The 24,614-nt window shown below is 42.9% G+C and overlaps 1 protein-coding gene across 1 annotated transcript in view; it reads left to right on the top strand.

Moving 5' to 3' along the window:
- Positions 1 to 22,602, top strand: part of gabrr2a (gamma-aminobutyric acid type A receptor subunit rho2a) — a 39,931-nt gene extending 17,329 nt beyond the window's left edge. Inside the window, exons 3-9 of the mRNA XM_079370490.1 lie at positions 5,622 to 5,689; positions 7,587 to 7,810; positions 12,336 to 12,418; positions 16,561 to 16,701; positions 17,937 to 18,089; positions 20,040 to 20,248; positions 21,427 to 22,602. Of these exons, the coding sequence (XP_079226616.1) occupies positions 5,622 to 5,689; positions 7,587 to 7,810; positions 12,336 to 12,418; positions 16,561 to 16,701; positions 17,937 to 18,089; positions 20,040 to 20,248; positions 21,427 to 21,759 (1,211 nt within the window). The 3' untranslated portion in view covers positions 21,760 to 22,602. The remainder of the gene's footprint in view (positions 1 to 5,621; positions 5,690 to 7,586; positions 7,811 to 12,335; positions 12,419 to 16,560; positions 16,702 to 17,936; positions 18,090 to 20,039; positions 20,249 to 21,426) is intronic.
- The last annotated feature ends 2,012 nt before the right edge of the window (positions 22,603 to 24,614 follow it).

Here is a 24,614-nt window from a genome sequence, read left to right as displayed (position 1 = left end):
GCACGCATGCTAACATGCTAACATGCTGTGTGTTGGAGTTAGAGGCTTAAAACCCGCCTCAGCTCTCAGCCTGTCGTGAGGCGGAGACCTCCATCGATGGGACTCCAGGAACAGACAGGCCTTGTCTATTAATATTTACGGTCTTTGATCCTTCTATCCTTGTGGTCAAATGATGATGAAGTAAAAACATGTTTGTGGATCGTCTCCAGCAGACCCAGTCATCCTCTCAGGACAAACGGACTAACTTCAGGTCCACTGAACTTTAAATATTATCCTCGTGTTGAGGAAAAAATGACTCAACTTCAGTCTCAGTGAGCTGATGACCTACAAACAATAACAGAGGAGTCCAGCTGCCGGACGTTTAAATTTCGATGAACTTCACTTTGATGCAGACTGCAACTGTTGAACATATTTTTAGAGTTCAGCCTGCAGCGCTGTCTGCTCCTCTTCTCTGCTCATGAGCTCCGTTTTCTCCTTTAGAGACATAACATCTAATCATTTAATAACCCTTTGGCCTTTATTTAAATTCACTTACATTCAGTCAAAGTCTTGATTATGAACCAAACATAGAAAGTGTTGAACATCAGAAACCTCAAGATATCCACGTCATTACTTTACTTTACAGTGTAATCATTCAGGCTCTAAGACCATCTTTTGAAGGCCTCGTCTTTTTTCCATGTCATTATTTTGATTAGAAGGAAAACGCCTCTTTCTAAAAAAACGAATAACTTTAATTCATTTTCAGTTTGATTTTTATCCACTATCTGTGTTACCGTCAAAGTGAGGGCCGCGCCCCCTGCACACGAGAGTAGGATTTCTCTGTCGTGACTCGGCCTCTGGGCCCCTGGTCTCAGGTATATCTTGGTCTCGATTAGTGTGGTCTTGATTCCAACACTAACTTGCTCACTCGCTGGCTGCCTACAAAGATGTCATCACTGTTCTAAATGAATGACAAATAACACGTAAATATAAAAATAAATAAGTGAAACATACTTTTGCACCATAACTCATTTACTTCTGCTGAGCGACTCTGCGCTCATGTCTGTCACCATCGCTATGAGGAAAAATGAACGTTACTCAGATGAAAATTCTTCCAGATTTCAAATATTCATGTTTTTGTGTTTCTGTTTTCACGCTGGCCGTTCATCTTGTTGCTCTGCGAGGGTTCGTAAACCCCTCGCAACCAACTTAGAGGTGCAGTTCATGCTGTGTGTAGGACCCCACTACACAATAATTGTGCATTTACTGTGCACTATGTGATGAGTAGTATGTGATTTGAGCCAGGTAAGGGACAGGTGAAACTATGGGCAGGAGACACAATAATGAAGGAGTAAACACAACATAATAAGACGTGACGTTAAAGAATTAAGAGGAAAGTTTGAAAGTATAACAAAAGAGATAAATACCCCAAAGGGTCACCTGCTCATGTAGATCCCTGATCTGTGCACCGTCCAGGTAAAGCACATGTGTTAAACGTGTTTTTTGCAGCAGTTGTCTGAGAGGAACCAGAGGCTGTGTTAGTGAAAGAGATGGATGAGCTCATCCTCCACCTACAGAGCTGCTGATTGTCACTTCCATGATGTGAAGGTGATGAGAAGTTTCCACATTTATCATTGAACTAACATCACACAGGATGCATGGTGCCAATGTGTACTCAGACGTTGCACTGTTAAAGTGTGAAATAAACAACAGGAAGTCTTGGATGTGCCTCCAGCTGGTGTTTCTCTGGGCAACGAGCGACCTGTCCTATTCAAAGAAAAATACCATGCAGGTTATTCTTTGCCACCTGATGCTACCTTTTGTCCTCTAAAATGTTTAAACCATGTCAAGTGCTGCTCTGATTGTCACTCCCTGCTGGGATAAATCAGACGTCCTCAGTCCTGTCCCAACACTCAGCAAGTACTCATTTTGCTGCTGTATGAATTATTGATGCGACGTCGTCGCCATGTGGTCGTCATCATGAAGAAGTACTTATTTTAAACTCATTTAGATGGGATTATAGACGAGATTGTACACACGATATGAGCATTAGAGATAAGGAGACAAAGGTGAAGCGAGCTCCCTTCTGAGAGCGGTCTGAGAGGTTGATGAGTTCACTGTGAGAGCGGAGCAACGTGCACTCGACGTGAGGAGAACAGTAACACTTGATGCATTGTTGCGGTAAGTGAAGAGTAATCCCAAACACAGTGGAGTCCACAGCCCCTCATTTGAAGAGCTTTGGTGACTCTAATCTAGTATTTAGCGTCTCTGTTAATCTCTGTGGATTACAGACTGTATACATAAGTGATGCAAAGTGATTCAAATCTGTGCCTCCACCGGAGCTCCGAGTGTGCTTTAAGTGAAGACGAGAGAGAGAGGGTCACATGTGAGGCTGTTAGCTTTCTGCAGAGGCAAGAGGTCACGACATAGGGCGAGCATGAAGCACACACACGCAGAGAGAGAGAGAGAGAGAGAGAGAGGGTCGCATGTGATGCTGTTAGCTTTCTGCAGAGGTTATAGGCAACAATAAAGGGTGATGCATGACACCAAACATCAGGAGAAATCTTGTTAAAGTAAGACAGAGCAGGATGTAAACAGAGCGCTCGTTCCTCCTGCAGGTACAGTTTAGTAAACTTACCTTTTTATTATTGTAACTCAGAAAGAGAATTTGCATCTGTTTTTTTGGGTCACTTTATCAACTTCCGGTGGATTTATGTAACTTGTTGTGATCCTTCAATCATACACGGTTAAAGCCCGACAGCTTCTAATTCCTGGATTTCACACAAGTTGAAATAACACTTGGAAAGTGGGCCAAACGTCACGCCTGGCCGTCACGATTGTCACGGTATGATTTCACATTGCACTACATAGAAAAAAAAAACCCATTATAACGTGTGATGCAAATGTGATGGTTGGTGACGTGAGGATGCAGGGATCGAGCCAGCTGACAGCAGCAGGTGAGAGGTTTTACTGCAGAGGTGAACATATGACGGCTGAGAGGGAGGCTGGTACAGGATCCAGAGTTTAGACCTCAGCACTACTCTGTAGATTTAAAGAAGTACGACTGACTTATAACTTAAAACGTGTCCATTTTAAGATAATTATCCTCTGCTGAAGGATCCAACACAACATACTCTTCTTCTTAACTCTGGCTCAGAGCATACCCACTTCTTTAGGCACCACTCCTCCCCTGCGTGAAGGGATCCTTTCTGTGTCGCTGACAGACACCTACACAACAATACAATCTCATCCTGTCACTTTCAAAAACAGGAAGTTCTAGAGGACGGCTCATTATGTTTGACGAATGCAGCAGAAATGCCGCTTTGGTTTACAAAACATGAAGGACTCCACACCGATGCTTTGTCTTCTCCTCGTTGCTATGGTGATCAATGTGGGCCCCCTGAATGCACGATTCTCACCTGAAGATTCATCAGCACTATTGAGATTTTGAAATGAGACGTGGATGTGGTTATTTGCGGCTGGGAGCTGGAGCGAAGCCTTTCAGAAATCAGTTGTGAGTCTGAAGGTGAAATGTATGAGATGGAGTTGTGACTTGTTAATGACTACATGTACGGCACATGTAGCAGCATGTGATCTAATGAGTCATTACAGGGAGCTTTCTTTGTGTTTTCACTTTGGGAACATCTGACGTTAACGGCTCTCTCTTGCTCAGGATTTCTTGTCTTTAAAATGGGAGCGCCAGATAGCCTAGTGGTTATAAGCCACGCCCCATGTACAGAGGCTGGAGTCCTTGTTGAAGCAGCTGTGGGTTTGAATCCGGCCCCGGCCCTCTGCTGCATGTCACCCTCTCTCCTCTGAGCTTTTCTCTTTTCACCTGTCCTATCCCTCCGCACAGGAACATGTGAAGAACTAACACAGACGTGACTCTTTAAGAAGCGTACAGGAATGATCAGGACATTCTCGATCACATGTACAGGCCTTAAACTTCCTGCAACAGAAGTCCAGCCAAAAACCTCTGGAGAGCAGATTATTGTCTGCAAAAGACGATTTTCTGGACCAGCCCACCCTGCAGCCTCTTCACATTTTCCAGCCGTTTGCTCATTTGACAAGGTCGGACCCCCTGAGAAAAACTGCTTTTTCAAGGGAAGTGAACTGTTAAAACTTGCTGTCTGTGGTTCAGCAGCCTTTGCAATGATGTCTGAAATCCGACAAAGTCTCGCAGTTTCAAAAGATGGTTCACATTTCTTTTTTTCCCAAAGTTCACGGTCGCTGTGATATCGACTGTGCATGGAGCTGCACTCGCAGGGAGGATGAGGGGGAGTTTCACAGCTTGTGTTGGCTCCCGTTGTTCCTTAACAGCAAAGTACCATTTGCTTTTACTTTAATTTGTGTCTGTTTGCAGTCATGTTTTATGGATAGATGTTTGAATAAAGACATTTTCTGCATCATCGACCAGACCAAACATTCAAACTTGATCTTTTTACGGATTAGGGGATGTAGGTAAAACCGATCCGCTTGGATCAGTTTCTATTTTTACACAGTCTATGTTCCTGACCCTAAGCTTCACATTATCCCTAATTGCATACTGCTCTGCCGTCACCACAGTTCATCCCTGAGTGACCCCTGTTTGTGCTGCTCGTTATGGATTTCACAGCAGCTCTTGGTTAACTGCAAAGCCACCATTTATAAGATCGATAGCGGCTTGATGCGTCACACAGTGCAGCTGTAAATGGGCCAGTTGTCACTAAACTCTCTTTTAACTTCACGCCGGGTCCTGCAGGGCTCGTTTGTCTTTACATAGGAGAGTCACTCAAGCCCATGAGTCTCTGTGTGGAGGGGACAGAAATTAATTCTCATCATAAAAATGAGGAACTGATAGCCGACCTAAAGACCTGCAATAATTCATATCTTTGAATGATTACAGGAAGAATGTGCATCATCTTACACATCGATATCTCACAACTCCAGTGTGTCCTGTGTGAACGTGTGTGTGAGTCCTGACTGTCTACAGTGAGGGAGAAGCTGGAGTCCTGCTGGCTGTGTTGTTGTCAGAGCTGTGTTTACATGGACGGGACGGCCGGCTCCTCCCCTTGTGTGTAAAAGCTGTTTTAGAGAGAAGAAGAACATACTCACTGATTATTTAAATGTCACGTAAGCGTGTTTTCAGCAAATAGTGAAGCTACAAGCAAAGTTTCTGCTTCGTGGAAATCGCGAGTAGAGAGTGTTTGGAGGAGGGCGGAGGCTTCAGAATAGCTGAGGAGTTTTTGGGTTCATGCTGGTGCTCAAGGGCGACATCTACTGGATCAAAAAAGTTACAGAATATAGGAAGAGGAAATATCGGCGTTTGACAGTGAAACGATGAACTTGGGAAGAAAAGCTGCAGAACATTTGAGAAGTCAGAGATTTTAAGGTTAGACAACATAAAACTGCAAGTCAGTACCAGGAGACTTCTTGCACACGTAATGGATGAAGTGCCATCTTTTAAAAGTTCCCTTTTAGCTGTGAAAAAAAAAGAAATGAAAAACCTTTATTGACCCGAGGGGACTTCGTCTTGTACCGAGAGCACAAATACAAAAACACAAACAAACATCTGTGAATCGAGCAAAGGAAGTGAGTCGCCTCTGAAGACTCAGATATCCTCTCATAGATCTTAATATGCATGATGGACTTTTGTCTTCCAGGTCCTGCGATCCCTGTCGGAGTGGACGTTCAGGTGGAGAGCTTGGACAGTATTTCTGAGGTTGATATGGTAAGTGCTCCCGTTCATTATCCACCTACATGAATATGAAAGTTACAGATAATGCATGTAAGCGTGGAGGCTGCATGGGGGGAGGAGTGCTGATGTGATACTGGCAGGAGAATAATACAAAAAATGTTTTGTTACAACAAGTTACTGAAACAGCAGCTTTCAAAAGGTGATTAAAAACAACAAAACAAACAATTACTCGGTGAGGAAGGGCAAAATTAAATTAAATGAATTGCTGGAAATGATTTAAATTTGTGGTCCGACACCAAGCGGCATGTTGTTTTGAAAATGAAGCCAATGACGTGAAAGTGCCAAAAGCTGCACTTCCTCGAGTGTCCACTTGAGGCTGGCTGCAGAAGCACTGAAAGTCATGCATGCATTTTTAATTTATTTTTTTTACAGCAGAAATAAACATGTTTACAGCCCGGCTCAACAAACGAGTTAAGACTGAACAGCTCATTTATTTCTCTACAGGCGATGATTATTTTTAGAACTCATTTGTTTGTGGATATTAGGACGAAGAGTTACAGCCTGTTCTCACCGCACCAACTCAACATGCTGCTTTGTTCCCCCCCGACGACCTGTTTCTATTTTCCTCTCTGCTTCGTGCAAAACACAGAGAGGGGACGAGAAAGGAAGAATCTGGATACGACACTAGCACATTCTTTTGTTATATATAGAGCTTGTTGGATCTGTTTTTGAAAGTGGAGATCAAGATATGGATAACATTTATTGATCTCCAAAAGGAGGTAATTTAGTTGTTACAGCAGCTCAAAAACAGGAATATAAACAAAAGTTTTAAAAAAAGAGCTACAAGCATGTTAACATTAATTAAATAAAGGAAAAAAAAGAATAAAAGAGACTTGAATAATACCAGTCAAAAACACTATGTACACTTCAATAGTGTAAGACGGACAGGATGTTTTCATAAAGCTTCTTCCAGTGCAATGAGTCCTAAGACAATGGAGATAATTTAATTATCACAATTCTCTTCAGACTCTGTGTTATTCAAGCTGGATTTTCTCTAAATCTAATTAAATACTGACAACCAAAAACAGTTAGCATTCTCTCCCAGCTGACGGGCTCTTTGATCATGTGCAGCGCCGACTGACGTCTCCGCTTGTTCTGCTCCGGTGACTGGTGTTTGTCTCTGTGAGTTCAAGGTTCAGTTTACAAGAGAAGCTGAAACGAATGCAAAAATTCAGGAGCGTTATACCAAAGTGACTCTGCACTTATCACTCCAGTGATTCATTGAAGCAATATGCAACTACCTAGTGTCTAACATGGGTACTGCAGCCAAAATTTAAAACATCACAGAGAGCTGTCTGGCTCCGCCCCCTCCTCTCTAGAGTGGATGCTCACACAGGTTGCCATGTGGTGGACACTGTAGCTTCAGTGTTTAGCCAGCTCTGCATGTGGTGGACACTGTAGCTTCAGTGTTTAGCCAGCTCTGCATGGGTCTGTAAAGCTTTCTGCGTTCTAACCTCTCTCCATGTTTCAAAAGCATCTCCAACATTGATCCTAGTTTGAGCAGCTTTCTGCTGCTGGAGCTTATTAGAAACATGCAGAGGCTTTTTAGCTCGGGTACAATCACTTCTATCTGAAGCAGTTCCACTGCCCGCTTCCATCGCTGCAACACCTGTTCACCTGATAACTGCTCTCATATCTGGCAAACCCAGGGGCGTCCAAAACGGCCTTCAAAGCCCCGCCTACCTTCTCTGGTCCAATCAAATCCAAATATCTTCTAAAGAGTCGACACACAGATGTCAGGAGTAGATGTGAACAATGACAGAAGGCAGAGTAACAGTTTGGATAATTTAACGAGCCTGTTATCTGTAGACATTTCATTTTGTATTGTGTAAATCCAAACTCATACACACTCCTCGTGTATCTCGTCCAGGACTTCACCATGACTCTGTACCTGCGGCACTACTGGAAGGACGAACGCCTGTCGTTCAGCAGCAGCACCAACAAGAGCATGACCTTCGACGGACGCCTGGTGAAGAAGATCTGGGTGCCCGACGTCTTCTTCGTCCACTCCAAGAGGTCGTTCATCCACGACACCACCACCGACAACATCATGCTGCGTGTGTTTCCTGACGGACACGTCCTCTACAGTCTGAGGTCTGTGGACAAATATTATCAGAGGATTCATTATGTCACGTTGAATTTGAGTGTCATTTACAGCAGACGAAATTTATTATAACAAAAAGACACAAAGGTGGCGTTCTTAGCACGGGAATCAGAGGAGTTCTCTCTACCATCTTTTGGTCATTTATTTTTTCTTTCAGAAACGGGTGAAACGGGGAAAAACGCAATTTAAGTGTATTTTAAAATGAACAAATCAAATATCCACTCTTTTTTTTTTATACCCGTTTTTGAAAGGAAAAATTGAATGACCAAAAGATGCAGTGATCTTATGTGTTTTAAACCTGCATCAATTCAATGCATAAGAAAAGCTTTTTTTAAATGTGCACAAAGAAAGAAAGCGGCCTTCAGAAGTGAACATGATCGTGTTGAATCAAAACGTTGACTCTTTGATTAAAAACACTGGAGTTTGGAGGTTTGAACTCTCGACTCGAGGTTTTTCTTTGACGCTCTGATAAAACAATTTCTCGACTGAAGAATTCGTAGATTTGAGAATATTTTGCCGCTGATGTTTTACAGGCTTCATATTTCTTTTCACCAACTTCACTCTGAGCTCTCTGATCATCTCTGATTGGTTTTGTTCACCGGCATCACCTTGTTGATCCTGGTTAGCTTTGTTAATTTCTCTCCCTTTTTTACAGCTGATTCATTCAAATACAGAACATGAACGCCGACGCGTTGTAAGTCTTGGTGACAGACAGTGAAAAAGGTAACAAGTTTTACACAAGATATGAGAGACACGTGGGATTACATGGTTCAATATTGTGTAATGATAAAGTGCATGTGATAAATCATTCAAAAAAAGAGGTGACTCCGCTTTAACGACAGGATAAAGCAGCTTTCATACATAAGAGCATAAAGACCAAAGAGCTTCACAAAGCTTTGAGCTGTAACTCAAACTTTTAGTCTACGTATGTTTTACACTAGCTAACTGTTTTTGCAGCTTTTCCCTCCTAATCCAAATAAATCTGAAAAGCATTTTTTTTTACCACTGCATGTAAATTAAATGTGCACATGCTTAATTAAAAAAAAACCTTGCTTGTTTACATAAAATTATTTGTCTTATTGAATGTGATGAATTCAGACGTTTGAGATATCTTTAATGCAAATGTTCACGTCAGGATAATAATTCAATTGTGACTTATTATGCAGACCTTAAATAACATGTTTTCATTTAACTTTCAGAACATATTTTAAAACACTGCTTTTCAGACCATGTGTGACGCTATTGGGATTTCATTTGGTATTATTAAGAGGAACAAATGTTATTTTCAAGCAGCAACCTCTGGTGTTGAAAAATCAAGCTAACACTGAAGTGCAAAGTCCTGCAGTTCGTCGAGTGTACACTAGAGGTTTGCTCCAGGAACACAGGAAGTCACGTACACACAACAGGCAAAATGATTGACAGGTGGGCGCGATGTAACGGTTTGTCAGGAGGCTTAAAACCCGCCTCAGCTCCAGCTCTCAGCCTGTCGTTAGGTCGAGTGTAAGTTCGTCTGAGACAGCATTTCCAGCCTGGAGATCGCCACCTTCTGTTTTTTTTTTCTTTTCTGTTGTTTCAGATCTAAAGTCCAGTTTGTTGTATTTCGGCTCTTTTGACTCTTATTGTTGAGAATAAACCCGAAACAAGCTGCCTGACCTTTATGCCTGTCGCTGTACAAATTCAGATTCCGACGTTGCTCTACAATAACACTTTGGATAACAGCACTCAGCACATGACGATTTCTGGTTGTCGAATTGGCTTCATTTGAAAACGACACAAAACAATGCTAACCGCCATCTGAAGATCAGGATGCATTCATTCAGCCTCTTAACGTAAAGAGGTCTTTACGCTTTCAATGAGGAGGAAGGTAGTTTTAAGCTGTTTCCCAAACACAGGCTTCTTTGATGGGATGTATCTATGTGGGTTTTGTTGCTGCTGACAAAAGAACACAAACGGAAACATCTTCAGCGTGACAAAAATCTCTGATGGAAGATTCAGACGTGACAGAAATAGAACGCTTGTGATGCCTGATTTAATATCCTGCAAACAGCACCGTATACAAGATAATCCAAGTTTGCATCTTTATTATGTTTATCTGAATTTCAAAGCAAAGATCTCAAAGTCTTATTAGGTCGGCTTTGTGTCTGCATCGACCTGCTGGCTGCACTTCAGGCATGGCTCAGTGCTTATTCACAGCTGTTCTCATCAGATGAAATGTTTTTTTGTTTTTTGTTTTTTTATTCAGTGGGAATAATTTAGAAGTTCCTCTTAAAAACTACTTTCTTCTCTCATGCTCCAAAACGCTCTGAAAACCCATGGAGTCCCATAAATATATTGACTGGTTTTTGTTTTACACTTCACATTTAATGCTAACTTTTTTATCTTAATCAAAACCTTAAAGGAGCAAAATGTAACTGAGTAACCCCTAGTGTTTACAACGGGTACTGCAGTCTCAAGTCTAACCATCACAGAGAGCTGTCTGGCCCCGCCCCCTCCTCTCTGGAGTGGATGCTCACGCAGGGCAGCATGTGGTGGACACTGTAGCTTCAGTGTTTAGCCAGCTCTGCATGTGGTGGACACTGTAGCTTCAGTGTTTAGCCAGCTCTGCATGTGGTGGACACTGTAGCTTCAGTGTTTAGCCAGCTCTGCATGTGGTGGACACTGTAGCTTCAGTGTTTAGCCAGCTCTGCATGGGTCTGTAAAGCTTTCTGCGTTCTAACCTCTCTCCATGTTTCAAAAGCATCTCCAACATTGATCCTAGTTTGAGCAGCTTTCTGCTGCTGGAGCTTATTAGAAACATGCAGAGGCTTTTTAGCTCGGGTACAATCACTTCTATCTGAAGCAGTTCCACTGCCCGCTTCTATCACTGCAACACCTGTTCACCTGATAACTGCTCTCATATCTGGCAAACCCAGGGGCGTCCAAAACGGCCTTCAAAGCCCCGCCTACCTTCTCTGGTCCAAACAAATCCAGAGCATTCAGGAGCAGAATCTAAAGTTAGAAGGAGGACATGCTGGCTGCTGCATTGTTGTCAGAGAAGCTTCAACACAGCAGGTTTCCTTCATGATCACAGAGGAGGAGAGCGTCATCGTCTCACTCTCTACACAGCTCTCTGATTGGACCTTTTAGTGTTTTTAATTAGAGACTTTTTGAGATGATTAATGCCTCACAGCAAACCTGAAGCGGAAAGATTTTCCTTCATACTGAAGAACTGCTCAGAGTGATTGAACAGGGATTATTGCACTTTATTTTTGCCTTCTGTCTTCCCTGTTTTTAATCCGGCTCAGACTTTGGAAGACGTACATCTGTTTGCAGATTAATGTTCATTTATTCAACTGTGTGTTTGTGTTTTTGCATCGAGTCTGAGTCTCTGCAGACGTCCTGTTAACATTCAGAGAAATCTCTACAGGTGAACTCATCCTCCTTCTTCCTCGTGAACTTTTCTGCTCAGAAATAGTTTAATTACTTTCTCCCTCCTCTTCACATCAGACGAGTGCGTGCCGTTGCGTGATGCAGCCGCAGAGACTGGAGGAAGAACAGAGGAGTTTTCTGCAGCGTTTGAAGTTCTGTTTGTAGTTCAGCTCGACTCAACCTCTCCACAAACTCATGATGTGGAAACTTATAAAATATTTTTAGATGATGTTCGCTACAGATGATGTGTCGTATTTCAGTCTGAAAGCTCACGTTAATGAGCATCTCAACACGACACGCACACATCTGGAGGCTCACCTGCATCAGAAATGTTTAAAGATTAGAGATCAGAAGGTTGCTCTGATCAGGTGACACGATCAACGAGGCGCTCCGAATGAGATCATCCATTCTCGACAGACTGAGAGTGAGGACGCGTTTCAAAAGATGTATAAAGAGATATCAAAGGTTTCATCTGCAGACGAAATCCCACTTTTAAATTCTGTTTCAGACTTTAAAATAGTCATTGAGGTTTTTCTTTGAGAAAATATCTGGATTTTCATCCCAAAAGGTTTAATTGTCCCATGCAGGATTGGAAGTTCGTCTCTGCCCAAAGGAAGAAGTTAAGGCTAAAGTGGATCGGTAAAGACAGGCCAGTTGCTGCAGCATCAGCAGAAGGTTATTTTAAATGCTGTGTTGGAGTCGTGAAGAATGAGCCAGAATGCAAAGCTTCCTCCTCACTTCTCGATCTGCATCCCAACCAGCGTTTATGGTCATGAGCCGAGGGCAGCCAGCGGATTGAGATCTTAGATAGGAGAGGTCAAGTGAGGGCGGCTGAGCTCGAGTTAAGGTGAGGAGAGCCGCCGTCCTAAAACACTGCTCCTAAAACCAAATCCCTACATATTGATCTCTGAACCTTCGTTCTTGGTGAAAGCTGATCAGTGTGAGTGTCTGGATTTCACATTTTGACCCTAAATAAACAAAATCTTTGTTCTGTTATTCAGGCGACGGAAGACGAGCGACGACATGCTGCAGATGATCCGTCGTTTCAGGCCTCCGTGTGCTGAATAAACGTTCTGACTGCGTGCGTCTGTTTGTGCTGTTTCGCAGAGTGACGGTGACGGCCGCCTGTAACATGGACTTCAGCCGCTTCCCTCTGGACTCTCAGACCTGCTCGCTGGAGCTCGAGAGCTGTGAGTTCTCCTTTTTATCAAACCTACTAGACTGCATGAAAATAAGAAGAAGTGATGAAACAGCAGAGAGGAGGCACTGCTGCACACATCGAACATTTCAATAATTTAGAGCAAGAGTGGAATGAACTATTTATATGGATGACATTTTAAAATATTCTATTAATTAATTATCTTTAACACGAGATGTAGATCCTAAAAGAGTTATTCAGGAACAAGACGGATCTATTTAATTATTGAACTCAAACAGTTAGATACATCCTGTCATACTTAAAAAAGCACGTGCAAAAGGAACCACGAAACCAGCTCGCTGACGATGCGTTCAGGTGCTCTTCGGAAGGTCCCAGTCTCTGAAACGCAAAGTCGTTCTTCGAACTTCGGTGTGGTCTCTTGCTCTCAGTTCAGAAGTTGTTTCATATGAAGAATGATGAAGATGAAGAATACGACGTGAAGTCGGACGCTTTAAGTTGATGTGCTAACATGAGATGCGTTTATGTGCTCTTTTTTTTAATCATTATTTATGAATCCAGGATGACTCACAGACAGCAGATTAGATTATGTGCATGGGTATTTAAAGGAAGAGGACAGACTTCAACATGTGTCAACATTCAAACGCATTCAGCTAATTTGCTGAAAAATACAGAAGCCGGTGATACGTTTCCACCTGAATGCAGCAGCACTCGTTTCCCATCATCACACTGAACAGAAGCAGGAAAAAAAAAACAGGGACAAGAAGAGTTCAACAAATTCAGAAAGCAACAAAAAAAACAGAGTTTAAAGTGAGAACTCAGAGGTGAAGTATCACTCCGAGGTCAGATATTCCTGAATGCAGCTTTGAAGTGAAAACAGATGTGATTAATATCAAAGTTTGACAAACTGAAATCAACTTCAAACGTTAACCTCCAACGGGGATTATCCACCGACACCCACTCTGACCTGCCTGTATCGAGCTCACGAGGCGAGAGTACCACAGCAAGGTGAAGCTTAAATAAGATCTGTTACCAGGGAACTGTCAGACTTGTGCTTCTAAAACTCTTTGAGATGATACTCGAGATGAGGAGACGTTTGGAGAACGACAAATAGAACATGTGTAAGAAGTAACGCCTGACCTATCAGCTCGCAGATATCCGTCCATATCCGTTATTAGCATATCAAGTAATCGTAATCATCTCAGATATGTGTCGATATTACGAGATTTACTCAACGCACACACAGCATTTTATTTGAGTATCGTTGTATGACACTAGAAGTTCTCTTTCTGGCTGTCACCAGCAGAGGGCGCTGTATGGATTACAAGACGCAGCTTCACTCTCCAGAGCGTCGTCACTTTCCAGTCGAGTGACCATCTTGCCTTCATAACATATCCAGTGTTTGATAACTGCATTTAAAGGATCAATACCATACATGTGTTTATTTATATTTATTTATCGCTCCAGAAGGGTATCGGCCGACATATCGCTATCTGATTTTTTTTTCTCCATTTTATTGATATCGCTATCTGCCACCAAAATCCCATCTCGGTCTGACCCTGATAACACGTCGGTGATGGGAACAAAAGTTTTCTAGAGTTCAGCGACCTCTTGTCTGTTATCGGCCCACAGGGACTTTGCCACGCACGCGAGCATAAAGACTTGAACGACATCACTTAATAAACATCACTAAAGCTTTGCATAGATACACGTGAGGGATATCAGTTCAGTTAAAGATGAAAATACAGCCTGTCGAGCGAGTGAAGCCTTCCTGAAGCCGAGCCGATACAGGCGACATTTTTGTGTCGCTCTTATTTTGAAGTCTCGATCAGCTGTTCCCCACTCTTCAGAAGGGTTTTTGCACGCGCTCACACAGTCACGTGCTGATTGCTCGTCTTTGGAAATGTATTTCCGGATTCTGCAAACTGTCAGACAGTGTCCCAAATCACCACTCCAACAGCAGGCTTACCTGTGTAACCTAATCTGACAGACACACAGGCAGGAGAAATCTGAAGACCACCAGCTGACAGCAAATATGTGTTATGATTGAGCTGCTACTAAGCTTGTGTTTAATGGTGATGCTGTGTGTGTGTGTGAGTGTTTGTGTGTGAGTTTTTAAGAAACACAACCTCAAGTGCAACTCAAGTGTCTCTCGAGCAAAAGCTTTCTGCTCGAGAGACACTTGAGTTTCACTTTTAGAGTGGAACAAAAAGTACGTTTGTGCTTGATGGTTTTTTTTGTAAATTGTCAGTCAGTGCAGGTCCTTTTATTCTTCAGGACTCGTGAGAGAAAAATGTTTTGTCTCCTTGTACTGTGCGTCCTTCAAAAAGCATCATACAGGCTCTGTGTGCAAAGGGCAGGTGTGAGGGAAAACACGTGGAGGAGGTCTCCTTTGCATTCCTCGGTCAGAGCAAGCTGTGCGTGATGGAGGAACACTGGAGAAACGACGAGGACGGCCGCGGTGAATGGGGAGTTTCATTGCAACCAATCGCCTCAGCAATGAGATCCTCCTCCCTCTCCCTAAAAATGACAAAATAACAGCTCATGCCAGCCTCTTAACTTCAAAGTTTTATTACCCTCTTCAAAAATGATTCGCCCTTGTGCAGAAATAATAAGAGGCGTAAAAAATGGCCGGTCAATTACCTGGAAAGATCCCGAGCGAGCGAGAGAGAGAGAGACGTCACTCGGCGTCCTTTTAACTTCTTTGTGGCGGAGACATCAAAGATATTCCCAGGAAACACCCGGCACTCACCAGAGGCCACATCACACAGCGTCCACGCACATTTCAAATTAAACCCACTCCCTCTGATGTTTTCAACTCCATGTGAATTAAGTGCAGCTTCAAAACGTCCACCGTTTTCCGGGGGAGACATCGGGGTACGGCGTATGTGCGTGCTATCAGGACGAAAACTCAAAGACTAAAGAGCAAAAAGATAAAAGCTGTGTACAAAGACACTTCCAGCTCGGACGGTAGAGAACCGCTCGCAGCAGGGGATCAGACTTTTCAGTTTTATCATTATTTCTTACCGAGAGAAGAAGAAGAAGAAGAGGCTGCAGAGAGTGTGAGGAGGAAACGTGTATCTGATTGTTTTTTGATTTTAATCACAGCTGAGTTCATTTAATCATCCAAATAAATTCACCGTTACACCATTAAATCCTCGCACTGTAGCAGCACGAGCAGCAGATACAAAGAGTCCCCACACTTCTGTTTATTTGTCTCCCTCGCTGATAACAGGCTTATTCAGTATATCCGTTACAGCATCGTAAACAGATAATGACTAATTATCAGGCTGTGTAAAAATCCACTGCTTGTAACGGTTCAGTCTCAAAGTAACTCCTGAAGGCATGTATCTAAAGAAAACTTAAAAACACATCTTATTGTCGTTGAAAAAGACTTCACTAAACATTTCATGAAGAAGCTTCTTCTACATGCTGCTGTGAGAAACAGATGGACACTGTAAGTATTTGTAAATTTAAATTAAAAAGGACGCGAGCAGGCAGCAACACCAGTGATGAAAATGTTGAAGTGCAAAAATATCCTGCAGTTCCTCAAGTGTCCACTAGAGGCTGGCTGCAGAGGCACAGGAAGTCACATACACAGCCATTGAAAAAAGCCTGTTTTTACAGCCTGGTTCAACAAATGAAATGGGTGTGATTAGGACACACACTGTACGGGGGGAGGAAGGGGTTAATAACTCTTCAGTCTTGATTGTATGAAAGATAAGAGTTCTTCACAAAGACGCTCGGCGGTGACAGCTGGGTGTGACGTACAGTATCGGTTCTTCCAGAGACTGAAAAACCCGCCTCAGCCTGTCGTTGGGTTGACGTTATGCTGAGAGCAGAGACAGGTCTCAGGCTTCATCCTTTCATATTCACAAGTATAGAAGGTGACTTGACCCGATGCAATACTACATGATACACTTTATTTGTTTTCTCGCCATCGTCTGCGCGGATGTTGTAATGTTTGCATTTAGTGCTGATTTGATTCTGCAGAAAAAGAGCTGCGTGCCGACACAAGTGCATCAAACTTCAACAGCACATTCAGAATAATAATCTTTCCTGAAGAAGATTGCTTTTATGTTCGTGCTATGAATGCAATCTTAAACCTCTGTTGCAGGCGGAGTCCATGCTTATTCTCTGATTTCTCCCCCCCCCCCCCCCCCCCCCCCCCCCCAGACGCCTACACTGATGAAGACCTGATGCTGTACTGGAAGAGCGGAGACGAGTCCCTCAGCACCGACGATCGCATCTCTTTATCACAGTTTCTCATCCAGAAGTTCCACACGACGTCTCGCCTGGCGTTCTACAGCAGCACAGGTACACACACACACACACACACACACACACACACACACGCACAGATAATCCTTGTTAGGCGCAGTTCTTGTGTGCATCATGATTATTTTATTCCATTAATTTAGCACTGCTTTCATTTCTGCCCATAAGTACAGACGTCCACTTCTTTTAAAGAACTGAAGTTATATTTAGAGTTCTGCAGCTGACTGGCTCAAACTGTGTTATTCCCGAATGATTCAAGGCCGATCATTGAATGTAAACACTCACAGTGGAGTTTGAGTCGAGCTAAAAAGCTTTCAGGCTGATGTAGGAATCCTCGTGGGTGCAAAGTGGGACGCCGTGTTCTTATAGAGAAACACCCTTAAAGATCACTCTGATTAATAATCCTCACAGGGGGACAAAGAACATGTCAGACATGGAGTCATGGTGCCATACAAGAAGGCAGCCCTGAACTCACCTGTGCAGCTTGTCACTCCTCTACAGCTGTTGAATCTGCAGCTGGAGGACGATGTCAGGCTGGGAAACCAAAAACTTCCTTATTTATCGGATTTATTTATTTTTAATTTAACCATTTTTGTAACCAGGTGATTAACCCATTAAGATCAAGCTCTTTTTTTAAAGTCGGACCTATGACCACACTGGCGTCACTGAAATCCATCATTTTAGCTTCTGGCTATAATGGTGAGTTTTGCTCACAAGTGTTGGGGCATGTGGAGGCTCCCACGTGTGCATTTCAGACCAGAAGGAAGAAAAAAAAGAAGATGACGAATTTTCTTACCTTCACACTTTCGTCTCTGAGGAATCTAATAATTATTTACATTTTCATATTTGAATTAATCTAACATTAACCGCACAAAAGCTCAAGAGGGCAGATAATATTTTTTGTGTGATGCCGTAGCTTCATCTTTTAAAGTAATCGATCCATAATGTTGAATTTAGTTGAGGATGTTGTGACGATGCAGGAGGGGAGGCATGTCGGCTTGTTAGCTTGAACAGATTTTCCATTTTATCAGACTGGACTCGTACTTTAAGTTTATTTAGAAAAGAGAGATTGTGACCGAGCGTCCTCTGGGAGAATCTTTTATCTGGTCATCAAACACATGTTTAAGGATTTCTTTCATTTCCTCTCTGTGTCTATAATGAGCGTGAAGAGTATGATGATAAATCTGGATCGATCTGTTTTTTTTATTTCCTCATGTGTGCACATTGTTGAACGGTCTCCTCCTGTCTAATCAGGCCTCCCGTTGTGTTTGCAGGCTGGTACAATCGTCTCTACATCAACTTCACGTTGCGACGCCACATCTTCTTCTTCTTGCTGCAGACGTATTTCCCCGCGACCCTCATGGTGATGCTTTCCTGGGTATCGTTCTGGATCGACCGGCGAGCGGTGCCGGCCAGAGTCTCCCTGGGTAAAAAAAAAACACAAAAACAAAATGTTTCATGTGAGGGGACAGTGTGTGTGTGTGTGTGTGTGTGTGTGTGTGTGTGTGTGTGTGTGTGATGATGAAAGCTGGCTGACACATGGCACAGCTCCTCCGATGGCGAGCACATACACAAACCTCCCACACTCCAGTCTCACTTTTCTTTTGAATTCTTGTCTGCATTGAGGCTGTCGGGGCACTCGTCAGACAGACGCCTGTTTTCTCCGATCTCTGTGATTCTTTCACGGCTCATCTGAACGCCCCCTGATTAGATTCAGCTGACGGATGAGCAGTCATTGATTGTTGGCATTATATTGGGTAGTTGTTGGAGTCACCTGCCACAGAGAGCTGGATTTAGCACGCTCTGACAGGACTTCTCTTTGCAGCTCGTCTTAGTCTCTCATGCACCAACACTGATGCTGTTCCTATTTAAAAACAGCAACACGGGTGACATCAGTTCCACCCCTGTTTGTGCTGAACAATCCAAGTATGTGTTTCAATCACTCCATGAAGGAATAAATGTGCTGTCTGCTGTATGCCAGAACACTTAGTATTTTTCTTGTTAGCGCTCAGGATGATCACATCCTGCCTCGCCTTCTTTAAATTCTGTGCATGTGCCGAGTCTGGTGTGTGCTGCAGGCATCCACTAATACGTTCCTACACAACAAAGCTGATGTCTGTTTGCCTGTGGCTAGTCTTGTTTAGTTTTCTTTTTTTTAAATTATTGTTTGGGCTTTTTGCCTTTACAGCTGTAGATAGATCACTGCGTAGAGTGTGGGGAGAGAGGGGGGGGGGGGGGGGAGAGAGGGGGGGGGGGGGGGGGGGGGGATGATATGCAACAAAAACCACCGTTACGACCTCTAAATTAAAAACTCATTTTCAAAGAGAGGAACATAAACATAAAGAGCCGGAGTGAATAAAACGATTTTAACGAAGGTAAGAGAGGCTGACGAGCTGGTTGACAGAACAAACAAAAAACAAAAAGATCAGTCACACAAATCAGCCCTCTAAGGGCGGTCGTATCAGCTACTTTACTCTATCCCCTAAAAAAAACCTAAAAGTCACGCCTACTAAGACCTGCACAAATATTTCACATAGTGAAGAAAAACCAAACTGCCGGATCCTTCAGTGAAACATGATCAACTGAAGCGACTGCAGGAGTTGTGATGGTCAGGTGCAAAGGACAGAAAGAGAGAGGGGGGGACAGTTTCTGCTTCCTGATGTTGACCAGCAGGGATCACGCCAACCACACACACCCTACAAGCACCCCCCCCTGCTGGAGTAAACGTGTACTCCAGCAGGGGGGGGTGAAATAGCACACAACATGAAGAAAGAAACACCTGCTAACTAAGCTTAGCCTGCACCTGTGTTATTGTTTGTGTATGCAGTGTCCTGGTGTCAGCAGGCACTTTCATGAAGCTGACAGTGAGGACAAAGTGGTTGGTGTTACAGGCTGACGTGGAGAGTTGGCTTTTCTGGCGTTATGATCCGTTGTTGTCTCTCAGCAGCAACCTTTCTGACTCCCACTGGGGCATTATGTGACCTTGTCCCCGTGTGTTTGAATGTAATCTGCTCAGAGTTAAGCCATTGTGTTGCATCTAAACTTGAAAACAGGTTGTTTAAAAGAAGAAGAAGAAAAAAAAAAAAGGATTATACAAATGGATTAGAGGAAGTAATCCAATCGTGTTTCTTTCAGCTCTGACACCTTCTCATCTGCAAATCATCGACACCTTCCTGTCTGAGAGCTTCACAGGCTGCTATTGCAGGGCTGTTGGACCGCGTTGCATCATGTTGTATAAGAGCTCGTGTTATTGCTTTCACTTTCTTTACTTTAATGTCCCAGTACTCGGTCAGCCTCCTCATCCAGAGCAGCCCATTACACATGAACACATTTTCTCGTGGCTGAGGTCGACGTGGTTTTTTTTTTTGTGTGTCCAGGCATCACCACCGTGCTGACCATGTCCACCATCATCACCGGAGTGAACGCGTCCATGCCTCGGGTGTCTTACATCAAAGCCGTGGACATTTACCTGTGGGTCAGCTTCGTCTTTGTCTTCTTGTCTGTGTTGGAGTACGCTGCTGTGAACTACCTGTCCACCGTGCAGGACCGGCGGGAGCGCAAGCTGAGAGAGCGGGCACGGTCACAGGTCTGTTTTTTTTTTTCTCTAAATCTTACACTCAAAGCTCGTATGCTGTATTTATCACAAACAGGTATTTCTCCTTCTCTGCTCTGAAAGTAGCACAGGACCAAAGCCCTTATCCAATCTCCCTGAGCAATTTTCCAACTTTGCAAAAACGTGTGTGGTAAAAATCTAAAGAAAACAACAGTAGTGAAAAGAAAAGAAAAAGAAAGAAATACAAAGAGCAAGATGAAAGTGTGAATCAAACATTTACCTACAAGGAGAAAACGTGTCAAATCACCATGCAGCATCTTATCACTGAAATATTTTTCTACTGGTCTAAAAAGCCTTGAATTTAATCATGTGGCGTTGGTTTGGGGTGAGAAAAAAAAACAACCTCTGATTTAAACTAAAAGAATTTTCACCAGAGAATAAGAAAGCTACCAGCAAACATCAGCCGATCCTAATGAGCGTCACACACGGGCTCACACACATTGACATTCTCTAATGCGTGTCCAATCATGACAACGTGCCAGTTCAATTATCAAACCTCACTAAACACAAATTAAAGACACAAAAACATGGCTGGAAAAATGTGCCCTCTGCTTCGGTTTGTAGAGAAATGAGTAACACACTTGGAGTGGGATGGTGAAATGCTGAAATGAAACCTTTCCGAGGACTTCTGTTGAAGATAGCTTCAACCTTACCATGAAGCTATCTCTGCCTAGGATTTCCTGTTTGAACTTTTAGTGATTTTCAGTTAATTTTTGCTTCAGATTAGGGAGGTAAAGCCCCCTGCTGGTTCTGCTCAAACTCTTCTGTACTCATTGCTGCGTCCTGATCAGATATATAATGAAAAAAGATAAATTGAGCTGCATGTTTCCAACCCTGAGGACGTCTCTACTGTTTGACCATGTAATGAGAACTGTTTATCAAAGACAAAACATCTGTCCTTTGAGTGTAATTTATGTCTCTACTGATTCCGTCAGACTGGAATTATACCGTATGCTGATGATATCGTGCTGTCTGTTTTGGAAAACTTAGAATAAACTAACTCTGAGACCTCAGAGGGAGCTTCAGAGTGGTCCTGTAGTGAGAAGCTTTAACGAAAACATGGCTGTAGAGTTAAAGAAGAACAGAACAAGACATTTAAATGGGTTGTCTTCTTCATGTTTATTTGTTCTCATGTTTTGACTCCCTGACAGTCGCTGCCCTGTACGTGTGGGATGTCCCAAACGAGAACCATGACCATGTTGGATGGCACGTACAGTGAGGCCGACACCAACAGCCTGGCTGGCTACACCCAGGAGCCGATGCCTGAGGAGGAGCAGGAGGAGCTGCACGAGGTCCCAGAGAAACCTGAACACATGGTGGTCCACCTGTCGGTGAGCAGCGAGTCCACCAACACCAAGAAAAAGAAGAGCATCCGTGCACTCAACATCATCCAGAACACACACGCCATTGACAAATACTCACGGATGATTTTTCCTGGTTCGTACATCTTCTTCAACCTGATCTACTGGTCAGTCTACTGCTGAAGGACGTCAGGACTGTGGCCAGAGAGATTAAAACTCTGACTGTTTTTATGCTGCATCACCGCGGGACACTTCTGGACTTGTAATAAGCGTGCTGTGTGTCTGGAGACGATATCATCGGGTTTAAGGCCTTGGACAGAAAAGTTCTGCAAGGACTCGACTCTGAGACTTTCTGGTTTTAAATGAGCTCTTTTTTTTTTGTTTAGTTTTTTCCTCATGCAGCACTTTGAATGTTCCTTACAGTACCTATTTCCAGCTCAACAGAAAATCACTTGAAAGGTTTATTTCAGCTACTGATGCTACGTAGTTATCGCTCTTGTTTTCGCTTCAACAACTACTGCTGCTGGAAAGCTCTTTTTTCTCGACATTTTGGAGGGAAACGATGATTTCTTTACAATGGAATCAAAACAATGTTAACTAATGATGACGTCTGATCAGTTCACACTTGACTTTTTTTTTTTTTTTTTCAAGTTCTGCCTTCAGCGCATTTTGAGCGAACATCGGGATTAGCCTACGGTGCCGGAGTGTATAGCAGGAGCACGACACCTCAATTTAGCACAGAAAAGAACAAGCGGGACGGCAAGTTAGACACCGATACAACTGTTTTTGTGTTTTCAAGTGTTTATAAGGTTAATGTGAGTTTACCACGAGCATCTTCTTGTCTCACGCTGTCACGAGTGAACCGCGGGAATTCCTTTGTCTCCGCTCTCCAAGCTGCAGACTGAGAACGCACAAGGTGTGCACGGAGCCGTCACAAACTGGAGCAATGCACACTACATCTTTTTTTGGTGTAACTAACTAGGTTACGAGGGGGGTGGCGTCCTCCTTTTTCCTTTTTCCGTAGGTTTTATGTAAAAAAAAAGGCGCTGCCGGTTGAAAAAAAGAAGTCAAGTGTGAACACGGCCGTCAAGTGCAATTTTCTTTGTGCTACTAAGTTGGTCTGTCTTTAAACGTATAGTAGTAAAAGTCAACTTAGTATCACCATCAGTCTAAGCCTAATTACCATGACTTATAAATAGTAATAAGTCAATTTGCTTAATCTCAAGATTATATCATGGAACACATTTTTTGTGACCAAATTTCATGGTTTAAGCTGTGTTCAGATCATGAGTTCAGAAGATGTTTGTCTTGCATCAACAACACAATTTTGACAACAGAATCAATCTTTGCTCTTTGATTGGTTAACCCGGACGCAACACCCAGATTTTTTGGATTAGAAAATGCGGCAAAAATCCCAACTGTGTCCAAACCGGGCTGCAGCCTGTGGTGTTGAAAAACCAAGCCAATGTGAAAAGTGAAAAAGACTGCAGTACCTCAAGTGTCCACCTGAGGCTGGCTACAAAAGCCAAAGAATACTCATTGTAGGTCCCATTTTACGGCAGAAATAGACATGAGATCTGTGTTTTAGGAAAAGAAATGGTCGCAAGAGCTAACTGCTTTAGCGGTACACATTGTACAGGGGGGATGAGGTTTCAGTGTTTCAAGGTGTTTTGCATAAATGTGCATCATGAGGGCCATGGATGACTGATAAGTGGGTGAGTTGTAGCCGTTTGCCAGGAGTGTGAAAGCTCGCCGCTGCTCTCTCTCTTTGTCTGTTTCTCGAAGGATGCAGGTTAGGCAGAGTCGGCACATTCAGTCTGGTGGCTGCCATCGTTCAGCTTCATGACGCCTCTTTAGAAACCAAGGGGTGACGTCACTCAGGCAACGTCCATGTTTCGTACCGTCTGTAGTGGTGTCTTGTTTCATAACCACAGCTGAACTCTGACACAGCTGGGTTCATTTTACAAGTGTTTGGTCATGAAGTGGGGAAATGAAATATTTGCACTGAATGAAAACTCTGAATCGCCAAAGTAAATTCAATTACGTTTCTACTCCAAGGTTCATGGCAGTCTAATCAGTGTTTGTAGGGACGGTAAATTCAAATTTGATCAACTGAGATGTCAACTTGCTGCTGGCACAAGATGAAAAGGATGAAAAAACAGACAGTGAACGTCTGAACCAACTTGTCTGATGCTCTATCTTCAGATATTTCAACCAAAAACATCAAACTCACTGTGGTGCTTAAGATCAAATAAATGTTATGACAATCCATCAAGTCTGAACCAAAGTAGCATCCCAAGAGTCCAGCCACAGTGTGGATTCAAACTGTTTTCTTCTGATGACTTTAATGCATCCGAGTACATCGGGCATATTTTACATAATGGCCTGTCAGAGTGGATGTCATCCTTAGTTGCTTCTCTCAGAATGAATATTCGGAAGGCGTCGATTGAGTGGAGCACACAGTTTTGCAAAAATCCCCCCCAAATAATCTGCAAAGAAAACCTGAATTCTGACACATTCATCCATCTGCTTTTGTGATTATTAAAAAAAGTGGATGCTTAAAGATAAACTGTATGAGGTTCAAACTCTACAGTCATGTTTCATTCAGCTATATTAAGGTTGCAAATGTTTGAATGAGATGACATTTTTATAGCATCTCTCATCAAATGTGTCAAAAAACGTGATTTTAACAAGACATTTCTCAAGTCTCCATGTGAACCTGTTGTTTGTTTTGCTGCTATTTTTTTTAATTATTTATTGAGGATTTGAAGCTTCAGCGGATATTTGCGAGCTTCATGTACGTTGTAATTTATTCACTAAGCCTCTTTGCATTACACTTCGCCCCAGTTTCTTTTTCATAATTGCATATTTTTCCATTACAGCCAAAAGAAATTAGAATATTATTTTATCTATTTTTGTTCACATATCCTGCTTTCTCTCAATTAAAAAAAAAATGCATCCCAGAAGTAACCAGAACAGAAAAGATATAGACTATACATATAATATGAAGCTATCAATATAAGGTGTGACTGGTTCCT

The sequence above is a fragment of the Symphodus melops genome (assembly GCF_947650265.1).
Source record: "Symphodus melops genome assembly, chromosome: 19".
NCBI classification, from domain to species: Eukaryota; Metazoa; Chordata; class Actinopteri; order Labriformes; family Labridae; genus Symphodus; species Symphodus melops.
Note: the sequence above shows the minus strand (reverse complement) of the source record. Positions and strands in the feature narration are given on the sequence as shown.